At 42.2% G+C, this 22,440-nt stretch overlaps 1 protein-coding gene across 3 annotated transcripts in view; it reads right to left on the bottom strand.

Moving 5' to 3' along the window:
- Positions 1-146: 146 nt before the first annotated feature.
- The window catches only part of LOC307129550 (sacsin-like), a 33,507-nt gene continuing 11,213 nt past the window's right edge, over positions 147-22,440 (bottom strand). For all 3 annotated transcript variants that reach the window (XM_079822072.1, XM_079822073.1, XM_079822071.1), the window contains exons 6-8: positions 11,744-13,166; positions 11,550-11,638; positions 147-11,457 (exon numbers count right to left, since the gene is read on the bottom strand). In XM_079822072.1, coding sequence (XP_079678198.1) covers positions 605-11,457; positions 11,550-11,638; positions 11,744-13,166 — 12,365 coding nt within the window. In that variant the 3' untranslated portion in view covers positions 147-604. The remainder of the gene's footprint in view (positions 11,458-11,549; positions 11,639-11,743; positions 13,167-22,440) is intronic.

Genomic DNA, 22,440 nt, shown 5'->3' with positions numbered 1-22,440 from the left:
ATCGAAGTTTCATTTCTTGATCAAACAGTAAGGGGAACATCATGAGTCACCATTCATGTAGTATTTTATATTGCAATAGACTCAAGAAATGCTTTTGCTGCAAAGATTGTAAAGCACATACAGCATCTGAATCGCAGGATGATTGTGTGACTGTTAATGTTCATTTTATTTGCAGTTCTGTCATTTAGTGAATATCTGGTTGACACAGCTTTTGACTTCTGTTACTTTGTTAATAAAAACATGCTTTTAAATGATTGACATTGACATTTTAATTCTAATGTCATTTTTAATGCACATATTGCAGACAGGTTTATCCAAAGTAACTTACAATGCATTCAAGATATACATTTATTTCATATTTCCCTGGGAATCAAACCCTTGGCATTGCTCTACTGTTTGCTACAAGAATGCCCAATAATACAATAATATAAATGCTAAATAGGCTATAATAGTAAGCAAGAAGAGAACCAGACTTATTAATTATCATAACATGACTACAAATAGATAAGAATTTCCCATATGAATGGTAGCAGTAGTAAAGAGATAAACAGCATTGTTACTCATGATCGTCTCAATGGAATGTAGTCGGTAGTTTCAAGCTACTTCAAGAAATGTATTCTTCTATTTTTTCTAAAAGCTTTGTTGCAATATCCAGTGCCCTTCTAGCATTATCAACGCTGAACTGCTTGTTTGGAATGTGAGGAAGTTGGTGATAGTTTGGATACTGAGTTTTTTTGCCATCAACACCAAGTTCAGTCAGTTGCTTCACAGTGTTGGGTAAAGAAGTCAACTGTGGGCTGTAATGGGACACCCGCTGAGCAAGGCTAGATATTGAGCAGTTGTTGGGATGCTCTCCACTTCTCCTGTACATTGCAGCTATCAGGGCTTTTTCCACAGCCTGATGCACCTTGAACAGACACCACTCTGAGCAATCTCCTCCAGTGTCATTGTGAGCTGCTCTGAGGTCACATTGAGCCTGTTCATACCAGCGTTTGGCCTCTCCTCTGTTTGGCCTTGGTGTTTCTCTGTGGTATGACCAGAAGTTATAGTGGCTTCTAGAGTAGTTCTGATAGAACCTCTCGCGTCCCCTCCTGTGGCTTCGTGCCTCTGTGTTCCACCTGTCATAGAAATCTCGAAAGTCTCTCCATGTTGAGGATGTGCTATGTGCAGTTTTCCCTTGTTGTAGCTCCTCAATTCTGTTTTGCAGGTATTTGAATGCCTCATTGGCAAGTTCTTCATTCCCTGGATTCTTGTCTGGATGCCACTGGAGGTAAAGACGTTTAAGGGCTTTTTGTTTGTCTTCACTTGACATATTCCAGATTTCATTTAAGCTTTGGTCAATTTCTCTTTTGATCTCTTCAAATGTGTCCGGAAAAACTCTTTTGGGAGGAGTTCCGGATGTCAAAAGACGTTCTATATCTGTGCAAGTGGACCCTGTTGACACAGTTTCCTTCTTTTCTCGTTTAAACTGGTAAAGGTCAAGAGAGCTTACTTCAATGAAGTCATCACTGTCAACTTGTATTTTATATCTGGCAGGAAATTGTCTCATTTGTCCCAATGGATCATCCAGACGGTTGATAACAATAGCATATAAATATTCACCAGATTCGTCCTTACTGAAGCCAACATACTCTCCACTTTCAAAGTTGTTGAGGAAGTTCATGTCAAGGCAGTCCTGCCATTCTTCAGGTATAGGACATCCAGGTTTCGGTAAGGCATTGTGTCCTTCCTCGTGGCCACTGTTATGAATGCCATGATTTGCTAATGTTTTCTCAACATCCTCCATGTTATCACACAGCAGAAGCTGCTGAAGGACTAGATAGCTGGAGGTGGTCAGACAGTTCTTTAGAAGAGCATTGATTTCTTTAGTAAGACACATATTAACTTCACTTACTACTTTGAGGGCCATGTCATCATTGTGTTTCAAGTAGAAACTGCAACCATCCAGATGTTTTTTCACATAAACATCTGTTTCAGCCTTACTACCCTCAAGTGAATCATGGTTTAACAGAAGTTCAGTTTGAAGAGTTTTGCAACAGATAATTTGAATCTTAGAAAAGATTTCTTCACACTTCCCTGCAGCTTCAGACTGTGAAATCCCACCTTTGCTGTCTTCTCTGATGAGACACACTAGTCCATGAAGAAATGCAGCAGAAGACAAATGTTTATCAAACCAGCCACTAAATTCACATTCACCTTCATCACAATATTGGACACTTGCTCCATCCAGATTTTCAGAAATTACATCCGAGAGAAATTTGGGGCGAACTTGCTGGGGAAGGAACTGCAACAATGTTTGATGTTCATAGTGATCATTGTCAAGATGACAGTGCTTTAATTTTTCCAGCAGTTTCAGCTTGGTTTCCAAAGGACCCTCAAGTCTTGTGGGCTGGAAGACGGTGTCATTGAAAAACAAAGTGCTGGATTCATAGAGTCTTCCATCTGTTGATGGAAGATACAGTGGGATGTTTGGAAAAGAGGTTTTGTTCTGTTCCTCTTTCAGCAGGCAAAGCAGCTGTTGTACAACACGCTTCACAGCTATCTGCTGATTTGCCTGAAGGCTGTCTTTGTCAGAACTATCAGAATAGATTTCTTGAAGAACAGCGATATATTGATTGACGGTGGGCCTCTCCTTTACACCAATCTTCTTGAAGAAATCTTCATATTTCATATAATTTGAGGGAATGCGGTACAAATAAGGCCTAAAATCAAGATCCTCATGTAGCACAAGTGCTGTCTGTTTGGCCTTAACAAGTTGTGTCCTGTTTTCCACCAAGATAACGGGGAGGTCTGAGAACTGAGAGGCATCAAAATTTATTGACTGCAGGTATGCATATGATTTGCTAAATACTGTGTCTCTTGTTTTTAACAATGTGTCAGTGTGACACTCAGACGTACAGATGTTTTTCAGATTAGCAGCTATTTGTCCAGGGGGTGGAGTCTCCAAGGCTCCGACATCCGTCATTTTCTTAATGTGATGTGGAGAGCAGAATTCTGAGGGTAGGATTGGCATAGATGTCCATATCAGATAATGGTGATCACTGTCCCTGTTAATCAATGATCCACTGATTGCAACAACCTCCCTCTCTTGAGAAAAGGCCTTGTGATAATCACAAAGTTTTTGCTGAATTTGCACCGGGAAGATGAATTTAATGTTAGCTACTCTGTTCAGTAAATTTGAGTTTTTGTCATAACTCTTTGACAAAACAGTCTTGAGCAAAAGTTTGGATCTTGTCTTAAGAACATCTAGAGGAGTGTTGCCTCCAGTTCCAGATTCAATTTGTTTTGCAAACTGAATGATTTCCTCATCAGACACTTCATGTTTCAACCCAATGTCCTTTAAGATACGATGTGCTTCAGTACGTTTACCACGTTGGAAATTATCCGAGAACTTTTCTGGCACAAATCTCTCTTTTGGAAGCATTGCACTGTAAAGAGGTACACTGTCATCATAGAAGTATGAAGCCACCTGAAGAGAGCCATGGATGTCTCGAATAAATCTGACATCTCTCAATGCAGAGGCAATCCTGGGGTCCACTGGTCCAAGGTCCACTAACAACCGAATAAAATCAAGAAGCTTGGCCTCTTTCATCTTGTGCACAGAAGGAAGAATAAACTGTACACAGAACTCCAAGTCTTTTAGAACCTTAATGTCTAGATGTTTTGCCAATTCTTGGTTCACCCAGGTGTGCTTAAGGAAAGTACTGTCACATCCTTCGACCTGGTAGAAGTTCGGAAAATCAATGTAATGCACAGAATTCAGGATAAATACCCTTCTGTGTAAATCAATCCTTTCCCGTTTTCCAGTTATTGACTCAAACAGGGGCAAAGACTTGAGCATACGCTCATGTTCACTCTTGTTCTTGCAATCTCTTATCCCATTCTGTAAGAAGTGTTGAAGATCTACACTTTCATCTTCAGACAGCTCCTCAAACAGTGAAAGAGGTACATGATAAACCTGCCCCAAAACAGCACTGCTGTCTCCTGTTTGCAGCAGTTCTGGGTATATATACTTGAGATGGAACTCAAGTCTGAGATCACTGAAAAAGCTGAGGTCTAATTGCATGAACCCCAGTTTTATGAGAATGGATGCCATACTTTTATTTTGATACTCAATCACTTTTGTTACGTTCCCCATTGTTTGCAAGAAATGTGTGTTATTTTGACTGGGGCAGATAACTGGTAAGATAGGACTGTTGTCGAAGTGCTTCTTTATCTCACTCAAGACATTCAGATTTTCATTTTGGTAGAAGTTCTCTTGATCATCAAAGAAGCTCCATAATGTTTTCAGCCATTTGATCGTTTCTGTCTCCGCTTTGTAAAGTTGACACCTTTGATCAGGTAATGACTGACTGAGCAGCTTCACAAGTTCTGGTTTCAAGTATGTTGCTGCTATGTCAATTGTTAAGTCCTTAATAAACTTTCCCTCATGCAGAATTTGGACATGACTTCTATTGACATCACTGTCTGCAAACATTTCCTGATGTCCTTGGAAAAGACTGCTAAATCTTGACATCAGCTTTGGGGATTTTGAGTTAAAGACTCTTAATATCTGATCTTCTGTGAGGAGAAGAGGCAGCCCATTAAGGTCAGGGACATTTTTCTCATTGGCATTTTTTAAGCAGAATTTCAGAAGTTTTGAACATCTTATTTTGTCTTTGATCAAGGTCTGGTTGATGGGCAAAGGCAAACCACTAGTTGTCTGGGAAGGATCATTCAGTGATCTTTGCTTCAAGAAATTCATCACTGTTGAAGCGCTGACTTCTGTCACATTCACATCAGCTGCTTTGAAGTGTTCTTTTATTTTATGCATTTTAAAAGAGTTTGGCACTAATTTCATCCCGATGTCATCTAAAATGTCAAAGATTCGATCATTGTCATCACTTGTAAAATATGGACAATTTTCTGAATGTGGTTTAGATGCACTGCACCAGGTAACTGTGTATTTTTGTACTGAAAGATGCGATGACTCAACAGAAGCGGCATGTACCGTGGGTATGACATGAATATCACGTTGGCTGATTGATCTATAGACCTCATGGATCATCTCATGCCAGACTTTGTCTACTTCCGGAGAAATGCATGGAAAGTAATTAAGGCAAGAAGACTCCAGCTGTGACTTGAGGAATGTAAGAGCTGTAGGTGTATCCTTCTTCATGACTGAACACAGACGTAACAGGAGGTCAGCATAGAGTGGTGAAATTAGGTTTACTTTCAGTGACTGGTTCCACTCTGTCTTCAGACTATCACCATCTTCTTTCCACAAGTCCCTTCTAGAAGAATCTACTTCAAAATTTGCATTCACATGGACTGGCAAACCAGTCTTTCCAGGTAAAGGCAAAGCGCAAAATGCCCTGCCAGTAAATGTGGAGTTAAATGAGCTTTTCCAACATGCAGCCAAGGCAGCTTGAGGAACTTTAAAATGATCTTGCTTGTTTGTTTGCTCATGGCTTTGTTTTGAAAAGCCAAAGCCCTCTGCAATCACCCACTGACTTTGTATATTTCCAGATAAGATTTGCATGCCATAGATGGTTGTGCAGGGCTCTGCTGTCCCTGACATGAGGGATTCTCGAACATGTCTGTGAAAGTTTTCCTTGCTTACCATGCTCTTCTCTGTGTGTTTCTTTTCAATGAGGAAATAACTTTTTTTACCTTTTCCATCTTCACTGATCTCTTGGAACTGTATTTTTGTGATGTGTTTCAAGAAGAGAATTAGCCCTTCAGGATCTTCAATCAAAGCATAGTAAAGTTCCTCCATGTCACGGTCTGTGACTGTATGTCTAGATATCTCAGATTTTTCTGCCATTTTCTCTGTCCTGAGAGGGAGCCTGAACATGGTTCCAGAATTGAGTGCAAACATTTCTGGAAGAAAGGTATGGTAAACATCCTCAAAAGATTTTTTTATTTCATCATCAACTGAAAACATGCAGCCTGGGGACTGTTTTGTTATACCATCCACATATTTTAGATTTGGATCAGAAATGCAGAGCCATTTGTCACCGGTCAGGATAGATGGACAATCTGTCAGATGATACACAGAATTGAAGCCAAGTCCATATTTTCCAGTTCTCCCTAAAGTGCCATGTTTTCCTCCCTCCCCCAGCTGCTGAATACCTTTCAGATCATCATCAGAAAATGTTCTGTTGTTGTACACACAAAGAGCCGGGCCTTGAACCAGTTCCCATCTCTTTCCAAATATCTTTTCTGTCTTATGTTTTCTTTTGTCCCACACAAAGTGAATTTCTGTTGCTTCAGCATCATCAGCATTTTGAATGAGCTCTTTCAGAATATCCTTTTTAGATGGATATGCATCAATTATATTTTTTATTCGGACAGTTAGTTTCTCGGTTTGTCCAAATTCTTTGGCATGAAGGTAAAATCCACTTACTAAATGATTCTTCAGAGTATGGTGTCTTGTTGTCATTACACCAAAATGACAGGCCACAGACCGAGGTATCAGATCATGGACGAGCTTGACACCATCTGATACAGGCATCCATGGGCTGTCATTAAATCTCAGGTCTTTAGATGATGTCATCACACCTCTGTCATCAGGTATCGGACAGTGTGTAAGATTTTCACCTTTGATTTTGTATAGCCCTTTCATGAGTATTGTGACACACTTATGGAGGTCTGACATGGAAAGAGGGCGAGATGTATATAAAGACTTAATTTCATTAACTGCAGCAACAAATTGCTCTTTTGTGAATTGTTTGTTCACACCAAGGGCCTCCCAAAGCCTCTCAAATTTGGAGAAGATGACTGGAAGCACATAGAGATATGGTTTCTCCTCAAATTGATCACTTCTGGCTACTGACCTCACATTTACAAAGTGATCCTCAATGAAAATTAATGGAAATGATTTTGCATGGGCAATAATGGGACCAGGATCTTTCTGTTCCAACAAGTAATTGTTGAGATATTCATAGCAAGACTGGGCAATGTTGAAGAGATCCGTCTTTTCAAATGCATTGCAGTGTTGATGTGCTTTTAACAGCTGCTGAAGAACCGTCTCAAGTGGTGGATTTGTCAGTACTCTCAATTTTTGGAGAACTGGATCATAATTGTGTATTTGAAGGTTTGAATGATCAACTGTGAATTCTGTCATGCTTACCAGTTTGCGACAACTGTCATTGTAAACTTCTGAGGGTTTTTTAAGAACAGTGGCATTCTTGTTTTGCTGAACTAAAGGAACTAAGGCAGGAAGGAATGGTATTTGAGACAGCGTGTGCCAGTGCAGAGAATTCACATCTTCTGAGGAGTCTTTCATTGACTCCACAAGGCACTGAAGACGTTTACGACATTTAGATTTATCCTGTTGCCAAACACTGGATATCTTCCCTGCTCTTTCTATGATGTCCTCTAAAGGGAGGCGGTCACTCAGCATTCCCAAATCTGAAAGTCGTTGAATCCTTTTTGGTGAGAGAAAGTCATTTTCTGTTCCTTCAAGAAAGCGCCCTTCCTTAAGATCATACAAACAAGCCATTTTTCCAGAAGGATTCACAAGTCGCTTGATAAATTGAAGATTCTTACAACTCTGTGTTGGAATGCAAGGGTAACTTTTCAGTAGGTCATCAACAGCTGGATCATTCAAGTCAATGGCATTCAGCACAAGAGTGTTTCTGCTGTGTGTGTCCACAGAACTCAAGTTCTCAAAAACAATCTTGTAAAATTCAGGCCAGTTCATTGTTCTCTGTTTGATCTCTGGTTCAAAGCCACAATCGATGAAACTCTGTCTTACCCATGATGGGAGAGAGACAACACAAGAATATGAAGCCCCCAATCTCAAGAACATTTTCATGGCAATGTCTCCAATTACTCGGTGCTCCTCAATTTCTGTATTCAGAAATCTCACTTTGTCCATAGAACACCAATTATGTCCATTGCTGAAAAGCTCCAGAGATTTGCCATTGACATTCTTCACAACAGCTGAGTAGAAAGACTCCACCATGGGTACAAATGCTTTGCTTACTGTCTGTGTGTTAGGCCAGAATGTATGGAATGAATAGTTCTGGATATGTCCATTTTGGGCCATTTTCTTCAGCTCAAGCAGTGTAGTGATGTAAGCAGAGGTTACGGCATCTTTCAGTAAAGCTTTGTTCCACTCAGACTTCACTCCTTTCTCCCATAGACCTTTCCTATTTGATGTGACTGCGAAAGTTCCATTGACATGGACTGGAAGACCGGTCTCAATTGAGAGAGGAAGAAAGCAAAAAGCCTGGCCAAAGAGGCTTTCATCAGGAGACCATGCGCTAGTTTTGGCATCTCTATGTAAAGGTACAGCTATACCTCCAATTGGAATTGAAAACACATGCTCTTGTTTATTTCTTCTCTGGAACATTTGCAAAGATTCCTGCGTCCCAAAACACGAGTACAAAAGCCAGTACTGGGTGATGGATTTGCTTGGGTTCTCCTGAACTATTTTAACAATGTGTGCTTTGTTGACATCAATAATGTTGTGGCATTTGTTATCATTACTTCTGATGGTGTTCTCGATGTCTTGGAGATGTGTGCCATTCGAGACAGGAAATGAATTCATGACTTCTCTGGATATTTTGAGAGGAGTCTGAATCTGATCATTCAATGGAGGAGTTGATGCATTTTCAGGGACAATTTGAAGGGACATAGATGTAACGCTCTTCAGAAATAGTAGGTGTGTTTGTGAGTTGTCAGTCAAATGATTTTTAAAACTCCCAATGGGCTCTTCATCATATACCTTTGAACTGATCTCTGACTTCTTGGCCTCCTCAAGAGTGCGAAATGGTAATTTAAGCAAGGTGCCATTGTAAGCTTTCTTGCTGTTTTGCACTGACAGATCACAATCAAAAATTCCTTCATAAGATTTAAACTGTCCAGGAAACCTTTTGTACAGTCGTTCCTGGAATGGGTCAAGTTTAATTCCTGGGTTTCCTTTGCTGAGTATGTGCTTTTCCAAATGGGTGACATTTGGATCAAGTATGAGAAGGCTTTTCCCACTCAAAATCGAGGGAATATCACTCACGTGGTAAACAGCATTAAATCCAAGCCCAAACTTTCCAATCTTCTCGACTTTGTTTTCCTTTGATGCTGATCCCACTTTGACAATGTTTCTCCAGTCTTCTTCTGAAAAAAGCTCATTGTTAAAGATCCAAAGGCATGGTCCATTGCAGAGAGCCATTCCATCATCAAAGAGGGTTTCAGAGGGGGCTTTGTGTTTTCTGAAGTCAAGGAGGAATTTACATGTGGTTGCTCCAGCATCCTCAGCATTTTGTAGGAGTTCTTTGAAAATGTCACTTTCTTCATCATACTCTTTAAGAATGTTTTTAATTCTTTGAGTAATTGGTTCAGATTGCCCACACTGTTCTATACCAAAGGAATCTTGCTCTGCTTGTATGAGCTGTGGTTTTAAGATGCGAGTACTTAAGAATGGGACTTTCAACCATCTTGCAGTGATGGGTAGAACTTCTTCATGAATGACATAGAACTCCTCATTGTCTTGTTCCAGGTCATCAAGTCCTTCAGCACTGATGTCACAGAAGACTGTTTTGGACAATGACTGCAGACTAAAGTTTTTATCTTGTGTCATAACAGGCACAGGGGTACTGTCCTTTAAAAGCTTCTCATTCTTTCGCATCCAGTCAAGAATGGCAATTGACACTTTAAGCTCTGTCAAGTCTCCATGAGGAGGGCACCTGCAGTCGATTTTTTGTTTTATGTCATGGAGTATGTCTTCAATCTCCTCATCGGACAGTGTTTTCTTCACACCAAATTTTGTTAGCAGGTTTTCATATTGCAACAACTCTTCAGGCACTTTCTTAATGTAGGGGCTTAGATCCAGTTCAGATGGATAGGCTAAAACTATATCTCCTGGACAAACAAACTCACTTTTATTCCATATCCAGGGGATGCCTTTTGAGTCCATTAAATCTGAGAAATTTCTCATGTTGTCTTGCATGAATTTGTAAATACTGTGCAGCTTGGTTTTAAACTGAAAATCTGAATTTGGTTTGGCCATTGATCTCAGTGCTGAGAGGTTCTCCAAGACTTTTTCAGCAGGAGGGGGCTCATGAAGACCAAGATTTTTGCAGACATGTACTTTTAGCTCAGAGGTAAGTGGCATTACATATCCAACAATTGAAGAATACTTGGAATCCCTTACTTCAGCAGGCTTATACAGACCTCTCTTAAGATTTCTACAAATGCTTCCATTCATGAACTTTGGATTTTCACAGGGCACCCACTGCCTTTGCTTCAGCTCTTCTATCTGTGACTTGGTGAATTTTGAAAGGAAATCATTCTCATTCAGGACTCGAACAAGAGTATGTGCTTTTTTGAATGCCTTTTCTGGTGAGTGGACACAAAGCTTTTCAATATGATTTTTAACTTGGAGTATGTTTTCTGTTGATATTTCTTTTTCCTCTGTTTTTAGGCCAAGGCGTTGCAAACTCTGAAGCATTTCCTGGTTATTTGTGTAAATAGATGGGGGAAAGAAATCTGCCTCGAAAAGGTCCTGGAATGTCCTGTTTCTTGGATCAAAAACATCTGAAGCTTGTTTGCATTCTCCCTGAGTTGTCTCAATAAAATTGAGACTTTTGGTTTTCGTGAGCAGCTGCTGACTTTGTGAGAGTAGAATGCTACCATTAGTCAATATCCAGGTCATTATTGTCTGTTCTTCAGCTTTTTTGAAAGAAGCTGTCTCAATAGTGTCAATCAAACGAACAGCCACCTTAGCTGCATCCAAGAGTTCAATATTCAGAAGAGTCAAAAGTCTGCGATCAGCTTCATTTGCACACTGTACAATGTTCTCAGGCATTGGCAGATCCTTTGGAATGGCTGGATTGGTGGTTGAAACAACTGCTTGCTTTGATTGAACTGCAACATATTTCCCAGACATCTTTCTGAAGATTGGCAAAATGGAAAGCAAGGTCTTTTCAGCATTTGAGAGAGAATCCAAAGAAGAGAGGTACACTTTCAATTCCTCTTTTTCCTGTGATGAAGCAGAGGCAATGCCTTTGATGACCTGATCTCTGTGTGAGTTCACAAAGACTTGTAGAACACTTCTTGGTGAAGCTGGAAGAACATACCTCTCAATGTCATGATGTCTAAGACATCCATCTCTTTTTATGACTGTACACCCTACCATCCTTAACACTTTCTGAACAAGATCTGACAATCTAGACGCTGTGCTGCTCTGAAAGATCAAAGTTGTGTTACTCTGCAACCTTGCTAACAATACAGAATTTCCTGAACTCTGTAGTGGCTCCAGTGGTATTAAATGTATGTCAATAAAGTCATTTAACTCATTGCATTCAGTGCTAAGAAACTTCCAGAATTCAGCCAGCCAGCTCTTTGGTGGATGATGATCTTCTGCTGTTTTCCATGTCACATGACCTTGGGTCACCTTCCAGTCCATGGGTACGTGCTTCTTGGTGAGTGCAACAACATGCTTAGCATCCAGATTGATTATATTGTATGTGCCTTAAAAAACAATGAGAGTAAATTTCACAAACATGTATGATATTAATTTCATATTTTTAAGCACTCTAAAATATATTTACAAGTTTTCTTACTCTTTGTTGCTAGTTTCCTTAGTTGCACAGTGCAATCATGGCTCAGGTCTTTGGGTATAAATCTTTCTTTACAAAATGGCAGCAATGATCTAAACAAAGAAAAAACAAACAAACATATTATCAGTACTTTGACAACACAATATAAAAACACTAAAGAGCTAATTTAAGAGATAGACAACTGTATCACACCTTACCTTGGAAACGTTTCATTGTCGATCAAAACCGTGTTCTGCTCTTCATTGCTAAATGAAGTGAAGGTTCCATCACTGAGAGGCAGAAGCTTAAGGCCTTGTAGCTCTGTGTACTTCTCATCACTGAGAGCAAACTCAAGAAGAGAGTATTTGTCATCTTTACTGAGGTTTGCAGCCTTACTTCTGTGAAGGACATGTCTAACATAAGATGGAGTCACCCATGTCAAGGTGTCACTTTTAGGGAAGATTTTTCGAACATCTTTCAAAACATGTTCTGGGACTGTGACCAGTTTCTCTCCTTCAGCCTTCAATAATCTTGATATTGCAGACGTTGTGTCACTACATAAATTGTTGACTGGAAAAACTGCATCTGAGGGAGACACCCAGATTTTGTCATCTTTGGCAAGGTGAAAGATCTTGTTTTCAATTAGACTCTTCAGAGTGTCTGTTGCAACTTCATGCCATCTGTCTTTATGTACTGTCTTGGATAGGTCAGGCCAAAGATTGTACACAGTGGCAGCAGGCAGGGTTGAGTTTCTGGATAACTGAATGGCATCCAGGATCATGATAAGATAAACATGAGGAAGAATATCTTTTATAAGTAGCTCATTCCACTTTGCAGACTCGTCATTCTTCTGATCCTCCTCTTGCCACTTAATGAACCTCCGATTATCTGTCAGGCCAAAGCAAGCGTTGATGTGAATGGGAAGCCCAGTTTTGTTTGATTCATTATTTGGAAGTGGCAGAAAGCAACTTAGTCGCCCATTGCAAAGTGATCTGTCTTCATCTAATCGAAAAGCTGCATCAACTTGAGGGTAAAAGCTCAGCTTACTGGCTAGAGAGTCAATCTCTGTTTTATATCCGTGGTTCAGAAGGCAAGTTGTCACAAGCCACTTTGTTTCTTTCATTTGATGGGAAATGTGTGATACCGTTTTGAAACATGTTTTTCTGTCAAACGATTCCTGCCTGACATGAGAAAGGTCAGTGTCAGATTGATTTAACACTGAAACCTTTAGCCTATTGTTGCAGAAGCCATTGGTGTCAATATGGAGCAAAGTAATGGATGACACATTTCTCAGGAAAAGAAGACTGATGTCTGCATCAGCAATGAAACTGTCAAAAAGCTGTGTAACTTTTCTAGAGTCATACAAGTTATCAGAGATCTCAGAAGCCTCATTACGCAGAGGGAAACGGAAAAGCGTTCCTTTAAAGTATTTCTCCTCGCTGATGACCTTCTCCCAGGAACAACTGTTGACTTGACTGACAACATTTTGAAAGGGCTGGAACTGATCTCTCAAGTTCAAAAGTCTCTCTCTGTCCCCTTCATCATCCAAAGACCATCGATAGCCTTCTTCATCATCTCCAAACATCTTCTTTTGTGGGTCAAAAATGGCAAGGTGTTCAGAGCTGAATACACATGGCAAGTCTGCAAATAATAATAATAATAATAATTAAAGCTGCAAGCAGCATTTAGCGGGGTTCAAGCCTTTAAGGCCTTTAAGCACACAAGCATCAAAAGACATTACGTTTCATTTAGCAAGATTTTAAACACTGAAATAACAGATGGAAAAGTCAATTTACAGGCAATATTGGCAATTTACCATAGAAAACATATGGTTTTAAAAGGTTTTTAATAGTTATAGCGCCACCTATGGTCCGATCTCTTTAAAACTTTGCATGCTTGTTAATGATGTTATGACACACATGCCCACCAATTTTCGTGAAGTTTTGAGTTTTCCCTTAGAATATATCAAATGATATGCATATTTCGTGGATGTGTGCAACACCACGTGATTACAGAGCCATAAAACTCATTAGCGCCAACTAGTGGCCAATTTCTTTTAAAATTCTTACCGATCTCTAGGGCCATGAGACTTGTCTAATAGGTGCTCAAATTTAATTGGCTGTGGCAGTCATGTTTTTTGAGATATGCCAATGTCCTCACAGACATACTTGGTACCTTGGACCAAGACACTGCATACCAATTTTCAAGTCAATCGGACTAGCGGTCGGGTGGTTAAAGCCATTTTCATGTTTTTTCACGTTATTGCGCCACCAAGAGTTAAATCGTCGCGATTTTTTTTATCGTGACCAAAGACTCAGCCTATACACATGTCTACCAAGTTTGGTAAAGATATCTCATTTTGTTCTTGAGTTATAGCTTTTTTAGTAAATAGGCTCCGCCCTGAATGACTATTTTTACGCTCCTTAACAACCGTGAATATAAATTTCGACTTTTTTTGATAATTATTGATAAGCTGACTCCAGAGAACATTTTGACACTGGTTTGGTTCCGATCGGGCAAAAAACCTAGGACTAGTTTGCAAAAGTAGTTTTTTGACAAAATTCAAAATGGCGGAAAATCTATAATGGCGGAAATTAAATCGGAGATATACGTTTTGTTCGTCATGGACTCACCTTTCCAATGATATAAGACACTTGAGTCTACGTCATACGGTTTAGGAGTTATGAGCCATTTTGCGCTTTTGATTGCTGTAGCGCCACCTATTGTCCAATCGGGTTCATACTCTGACAACATTAGCCTCGTTTTTTATGCTGCATCTGATGAAGTTTCAAGTCTCTAGCATTTACGCTTTGGTCTGCACGATCACAGTTTAAATATGATTGAACAATATTAGTTTAGAGGATAAGCCAATGAGTGTTCTTCTGCTGCCATCTGGTGGCAATTTTTGGTAATACGCCATAATATATTTGAAATAAATTAATTTGACAAAATGTGATTGTAAATATTGTAATAGTGACTTTATAATGTCTAAATAGGAATTATAGAACATGATAAGTAAATAGTATGAAAAAATGACTATTTAAGCCCAGCAGGTGGCAGCAGAGAACCACTCATTGGCTCATTTTCATTTTAAATGTCTGTTTTTCATTTAATGGGCACATTTTACAAGTTAATGTCTTCAAACGTGCTTAACTCGCATGCACATTTTGTTGGAGATATAGATATTTGAAATAAATGATGGGTAACAAATAGCTTATTCCAGGTTTTCCCCTTTAAAACATATTTTCAGGCATTATTTTAATTATAATTTAATAATTATTGTAAAAACATTAATCAAATGAACAAATTAATTGATAAACATTGACAAAATGTCATTTTCAATGCTATTATAATGTTTTTTTAGAGTTTATATATATGCTTAGTGGACAGAATGAACCAATAAGTGGTCTTCTGCTGCCCTCTGCTGGACATTCTACTTATTAATAAAGTCTTTTCACAGTTGCTTTGCAATAAACACTATAAAATCAGTTATATATCAAATTGGTCTTCCATGTTAATTCCATTATGCATGCTTATACACACACACACACACACACACACACACACACACACACACACACACACACACACACTTTTTTAATGCTATGGTCTATAATCATTTCACATAGCTCTTTGTAACTATTAATCAGATTATTAAAAATGTATTCAGAAACATAGGACTACACACACAATTTGTTGTAGATACAGACATTTGAACTATATGATGTTGCAGTAAACAAAATGTTTCCTTCTCAATGTGACAATTATTGTCAATGGTAATAGCTAATAGATTAATTTTGACTAAATGTGATTGTAAATGTTAAAATAGTGATTTTTTTTAAAGTCTGAATATGACTTATAGATCAATATTAGAGTGTAGTACAATAAAAAGAACAGCGAGGGGCAGCAAACGACCACTTATTGGCTTAATATACCATTATTTTAATATGAACTCTGTAATTTTCACCTTTTTAAGTGTTATAGAGGCAAATATTGTCCAAGCTGTCTGAAAATTGTCATGCTTGTTTAGAGGCATATTACACATGTTCTGACTTGTTTTTAAGAATATCTGAGCATTCATTGAATAGATATAGGCATTTGGGGACAATTGGTCAAGGCCACATCTTGAAATAACCTTGTTATAGCCATTCAGATGCAAAATTTTAACTTTTTTAAAATAATTATTGCTCTAAAGAGTCCAGAGAATTGTACTGCACTGGTTTGGTTCTGATCGGGCAAAAAACCTATGACTAGTTTGCAAAAGTAGGTTTTTAACATAATCTTGAATATTTAATGAACGAATTGATTGACAGTAGTGTTTCTTGAGGCAAAGTTGTTCAGTATGAGGAGATCTATCATAATTTATGCATATTATGTGGATGTTTTTAACCTCACCTGATTACAGAGATGTAAAATACCATTTACAGCCAATACAGGCAATTCACCATAGGGAATACATGGTTTTCAAAGCTTTTTAACAGTTATAGCGCCACCTATGGTCCGATCTCCATAAAACTTTGCATGCTTCTTCAGCATGTTATGTCAGATATACATAACAATTTTCGTGAAGTTTTGAGTTTTCCTTTAGGAATATATATGCTTTTGAGTGCATTTTGCTGCGCCCCTCTTCTAAATGACCCCATTATGACCCTGCATCCAAATGCAAAAGTTCAACTTTTTTTGATAATTATTGATCGAGAGAGTCCAGAGAATTGTCCTAGACTGGTTCGGTTCCAATCGGGCGAAAAACCAGGGACTAGTTCGTAAAAGTAGGTTTTGGACAAAATTCGACATAGCAGAAAATTTACTCACACCTCACGCACTCTACACCAAGTGGAGAACACATTCCACTTAAGGCTGTACAGTCTCCTGGTGGAAGGAGCCCTGGAGCTGAGTAGCCAGACCCAGAGGTTCCATAACTCCGGCCGGGGGTGAAATATTGTGCCCCCTGCCTGCGAGAGCAGATCCCTCCTCCTCATCTGCCATGGAGGGCCGTCTAGCAGTGCTACGATGTCCGAAAACCATACTCGGGCCGGCCAGCGGGGTGCTACTAGAAGTAGGCTGATCCCCTCCCGGCGGACCTGCTCCAGAACTCCCGGGAGCAGAGCGATCGGGGGAAATACGTACAGACGCAGCCTCGGCCACGTCTGCATCATGGTGGTCAGCCCTAATGGAGCTGGATGCCTGAGAGAAAACCACAGTGGACAGTGGGACGTCTCTCGAGACGCAACTAGGTCGAACTGGGCCGAATCTCTCGCACATGGCCTCCACCACCTCTGGGTGGAGTCGCCACTCCCCGGGCCTCAGCCCCTGCCTCGAAAGGACGTCTGCTCCCTGGGTTTGGTCTCCGGGGACGTACATCGCTCTGAAAGACGACAGTTTCCCCTGGGACCGCAGGAGGATCTCAGTCTGCATAGAGGGCGCGACCTCAGACCCCCCTGATGGTTGAGATACGCGACAACTGAGGTGTTGTCCGAGCGTATCAGGACATGGTGGCCGCGGAGGTCCGGGAAAAAGCTCCTCAGAGCTTTGTAGACCGCCAGCATTTCCAGGCAGTTGATGTGCCAGGAAGAATGCTGGGTCTCCCACAGACCTCTCGCAAAGCGGCCGTCCATGAGGCATCTGTTGAAACGGCTTTCCGGCAACACGATGCTCCCAGCACTGTCCCTTGGGACAAGAACCACGTTTTTCTCCATATGACGAGGGAACGAAGGCATTTGCGCGTTACCCTGATCATACGGAACGGATTTCCCCTCGGGGAAAGCCCCTTGGCTCTCAGCCCCCACTGTAGGGGTCTCATGTGCAGCAGGCCAAAAGGTATAACGTTGGACGCTGCTGCCATGAGCCCCAGCAGTCTCTGAAACTGCTTCACAGCGAGGATGCGGCCTAGCTTCACTCTGGAGACCATCGCCAGTACGGACTCCACACGCGCGGGAGACATCTGTGCCCGCATCGTCGTGGAGTCCCATACAACCCCCAGGAACGTAGTCCTCTCGGAGGGCGTCAACTTCTTCGTGTTGAGTCTCAGCCCCAAGCACCTGATGTGGGACAGAACGACATCTCGATGCCAAACCCACATCTCGATGCCAAACCGACATCTCGATGCCAAACCGCCATCTCACGCAACTTGCCTAGAATTAGTCAGTCATCGATGTAATTGAGTATATGGATGCCCTGGAGTCTCAGCGGAGCCAGTGCTGCATCCATACACTTGGTGAAGGTGCGAGGGGAGAGTGCCAGGCCGAAGGGAAGAACCCGATATTGGTATGCTTCGCCCCCAAAAGCGAACCTCAGGAACTTCCTGTGACATGGAAGGATGGAAATATGGAAGTATGCGTCCTTTAGATCTATCGTGACGAACCAGTCCTCGAACTGGATCTGACTCACGATGGCTGGAATTGTGAGCATCTTGAACCTGAATCTCCTCAGAGAATGATTCAAGAGCCTGAGATCTATTATCGGACGCAACCCTCCATCCTTCTTGGGAACTATGAAGTACCGGCTGTAGAACCCGGACTCCCTGTCCGCCAGAGGGACCCGTTCTATGGCCTCCTTTGGCTAACAGGGCTTGTACTTCCTGTTCCATAACCTGAACCTGCTCTGGGCCGACCACAGTCCGGACCACTCCGCTGAACTTCGGGGGAGGAGAACCGAACTGAAGTCTATAACCCAGCTCTACAGTCTGCAGGGCCCATGTAGAAATACTCAGAAGGCATGCCTATGCACCGAGATAATCTACTAAGGGAACCAGCCTCTCGAGGCTGGCCTCGGGTGTCAACAAGCCTCATTCCCGACCCCCTGAAGCGGCTGACCGGCAGGGAGCAGTCGAGAATGATTTGCGGTGTGCGGACGCGTTCGCTGCCCAGTCGCAGGTCTTTGTAGAGGCGACTGAGGCGGCGTGCGTGGGCGGGAAACCAGTGAGGCCCGAAGCGTCTTGGATGGCGGGAACACAGCACTGATTTCCCTGAGAGCTCCAGGGGGAAAACGACCTTGGTCGCTCCACCTCAGGGGGGGACAGCTCTAAGCGGTCCGGCCGCAGCTAGGACCGCTTGGCGAAAGCCTTCTTCACCTGTAGGACGGTCCTCAGATCGACTTTCGGCTCGGAAGCCTTACTGCGAGAGCGCCGCCTCCTTTGCCAGGCTCCCTCGGGAGGGGAGCGGGAGGCGACACTCTCTTTTTGCACCTGCCGGTGCGAGGAGCTAGCAGACGGCCGAGGCTGCCCCTTTAAGGCAGCCTTCCCCGAGGAGCTGGATCGACGAGGGTGGTATTGCTGGAAAGCCACGACTGTTTTTTCACCTCCTGAAATCTCTCGACGGCTGTATTTACCGCGCCGCCGAAGAGGCCAGAAGGTGAAATCGGGGAATCCATGAAAAATATTTCTCTCTCTCTTTCATCCCCAACAGATTCAACCAGAGATGTCTCTCCACACACACCAAACCAGCCATAGAGCGGCCGATAGCGCGGGCCGTCTCTTTGGTGATGCGGAGAGACAAGTCGGTGGCTTTCCTGATTTCTGTAACATCGTCCGGAGACAGACCTTCACCCTCGTCGAGCTCCTTGAGGAGGTCGGCCTGGTAGGCCTGCAGTACCGCCATGGTGTGCAGACAACTACCAGCCCGCCCGGCCGCCATATAGGCCCTGCCCACCAGCGATGATGTGTCTCGACATGGCTTGGTGGGCAGCACCGGGGCCTTAAGGGACGAGGCGGCCTCGGGAGAAAGATAGCTCGCGAGAGCTATAACCCTGCTCAGCCGCCCCCAGCACATTAGCAAAATCAAGCGCTGGGGAGTTGGAGAGACTGGCTGAGTAGGGTTTAACCCAGGACTTGCACAACTCATTGTGCAAGTCCGGGAAAAACGGTAGCCCCCAGCGTGGAGGTTGAGACCTGCGCCTGAAGAACCGTTCATCCAGCTTACTGGGCGGCTGGATTTCAGGTTCTTCCTGTGGCCAGTCAATTCTCAACTTGGCCACAGCGCGGGTCAAAACCTCCATCAACTCCTCTTGAGCGGGTGAGTGAAGCGATGGCTCAGGCTCCACATCACCTGCCTCGATGCTCAACACATCTGACTCCTCGGAGCCAGACAGCTGAAGCATCGGGTCCTCCACCCTGCGGGAAGAAGCCGCTTCGCGGGCTTCCACACGAGGCGGGAGAACATCGGAATCCTCAGACGAGGACAGGGAAAGTACCTCAGCAGTCCCGTGTCCCGTTTAGAGATCCCTTTGCGAGCCCCACGATCTCCGCCCAGATCCAGAGCGCAACACCCTGAGCGGCAGCTTATCACACTCGCTACAGGCGGCTCCCTCGAGAGCCGCCCTAGCGTGCTGCACGCCCAGGCATTGCACACATAATAGGTGTGTGTTCGAGCCCGCAAGGAATCGCGGACACGAGTGCACACACCTCTTAAAGTGTTGCTTGCTAGCCATCTTTTACTTTCTTTTTTAGAGTTTTCTTGACTGATATAAGGACAAACAACACCAAATAGACAGACAATATTTGACACAGAGTGCTCAGCTGAAGAGCAAAAGCTGTTGTGTGTATGCATCAGCGTCCCTTTGTATCTTCCGGGTATGCCGTCATCTACTACGTCATGACGCAGAACCAATCAGATTGGCTTGATTTCATTCATACTTCAGACGCGCTACGCTGGGGGCGTTCCCAGAGTGTCGTCACTCGACAACGCAGTGCGAGTTCCCTCGAAGGGGAACTCATCAGAGATCAGGTAATATACTGGAATATACTGGAACTTCGGTACGATACCTCGAAAAGTATCAATATTCAATACCATTTTCGATACCACAGGGAAACAAACGCTGCATACACTGTCAAATAAATATTTGTAATATTATTATTTTTTTTGTCCATCTATTGAATAATATAGGCAATCAAAAATTTCTTCTGAAGATTTCACTTTATATGATAAAGCTTTAATGCTTTTTTTCATATATAAATGTTGGTCAGTTACCATTACAATTATCTCACAAATATTTGCTAACTCAACACTAATGGACATAGACACTTGTTCAATGATTCATCGCTGGGGGGCGATATAGTGAATCCACATGATTCATGGTGTGATCGTTCGTGATCATTGGGCATAGTTCAAATGACTCTGTATGCGATTGGATAGTCCTTCAACCAATCAGACCACAAAAGGCGTGATCAACAGGCATAGTTCAAATGACTCTGAATGCAATTGGATAGTTCTTCAACCAATCAGACCAACGATCGTGTCGTTTCTCTATCCGTTATTTTGTTAAACCCTCCAAAGGCGTGCCAGGTTGAAACGTTTCGAACCAGTTATGGCGTAACAAAGCCTCGTTTACTGAAATCATATGACTTTGGCAGTTTGAAACACGCTACGAGCAACTGATTCAAAACAAAAGATTGGTAAAGGTTTCGAAGCATCATGAAGCAGTGTTTCGAAAGCGGCCATCACTATTGTGTAGTATTGATGTTGTAACCCATTGTGGGTGAGTCCATGTTTGGTCCAAGTTTATGTTTTGGTTTATGTTGTCAAGTCAGCATCAAGTCAAGTAATTGTTTACTGTGTTCATGTTTGGATGTAATAAGCTGCACTTGGGTTCAGTAAGCTTGCCTCCAATGGACTTCAACAATGAACCCAGCGGTTTGCCTCTTGCGCCTTCGTCAAGATAATCAGTTGAGGATTATGTTCAGGATTTTTGTGAACTGTGCCACCATGTGGATTTTAATGACATTGCTCTGAAAGACATTTTTCGGCATGGTTTAAATGAGCATCTAACTTACACCGCGTTCCAAATTATTATGCAATAATGTATGTAAGTGTCATAAACATAACTTTTTTTTTTTTCAATTAAACTCATGGATGGTGTCTCAGGGCTCTTTTGATCACTGAAATGAATTTCAGACACCTGTGATAATTAGTTTGCCACATGAGCCTGATTTAATATGGAAAAGAAAAAGGATCTCTCTGCTGCCGAAAAGCGTAAAATAGTGCAATGCCTTGGACAAGATATGAAAACATTAGATATTTCACAAAAACTTAAGCGTGATCATCGTACTGTGAAGAGATGTGTGGCTAATTCAGAGCATAGACGGGTTTGTGCATATAAAGGCAGATTGAGGAAGGTTTCTGCCAGACAAATTCATCTGATTAAGAGAGCAGCTGCTAAAATACCATTACAAAGCAGCAAACAGGTATTTGAAGCTGCTGGTGCCTCTGGAGTCCCGCGAACCTCAAGGTGTAGGATCCTCCAGAGGCTTGCAGTTGTGCATAAACCTATCATTCAGCCAATGCTCACAAGCAGAAACGGTTGCAGTGGGCCCAGGCTAATTTTCAAACAGTCTTGTTTACTGATGAGTGTCGTGCAACCCTGGATGGTCCAGATGGATGGAGCAGTGGATGGTTGGTGGATGGCCACCATGTCCCAACAATGCTGCGACGTCAACAAGGAGGTGGCGGTGTCATGTTTTGGGCCGGAATCATGGGGAGAGAGCTGGTAGGCCCCTTTAGGGTCCCTGAAGGTGTGAAAATGACCTCAGCAAAGTCTGTAGAGTTTCTGATTGACCACTTTCTTCCATGGTACAAAAAGAAGAACCGTGCTTTCCGTAGCAAAATCAGCTTCATGCATGACAATGCACCATCTCATGCTGCAAAGAATACCTCAGTGCCATTGGCTGCTATGGGCAAAAAAGATGAGAAACTCATGGTGTGGCCACCATCCTCCCCTGACCTCAACCCTATTGAGAACCTTTGGAGCAACCTCAAGCAAAAGATCTATGAGGGTGGGAGGCCGTTCACATCAAAACAGCAGCTCTGGGAGGCTATTCTGACATCCTACAAACTTATTCAAGCAGAAACTCTCCAAAAAAGTTCAATGGATGTAAGAATTGAAATAAATACTGTTATCATTAGGTGGTGTGTTCAATAAAAAC

This window comes from Gobio gobio (assembly GCF_949357685.1).
Source record: "Gobio gobio genome assembly, chromosome: 7".
NCBI classification, from domain to species: domain Eukaryota; kingdom Metazoa; phylum Chordata; class Actinopteri; order Cypriniformes; family Gobionidae; genus Gobio; species Gobio gobio.
The sequence above is the reverse complement of the archived record's forward strand: the minus strand, read 5'-3'. Positions and strand labels throughout refer to the sequence as shown.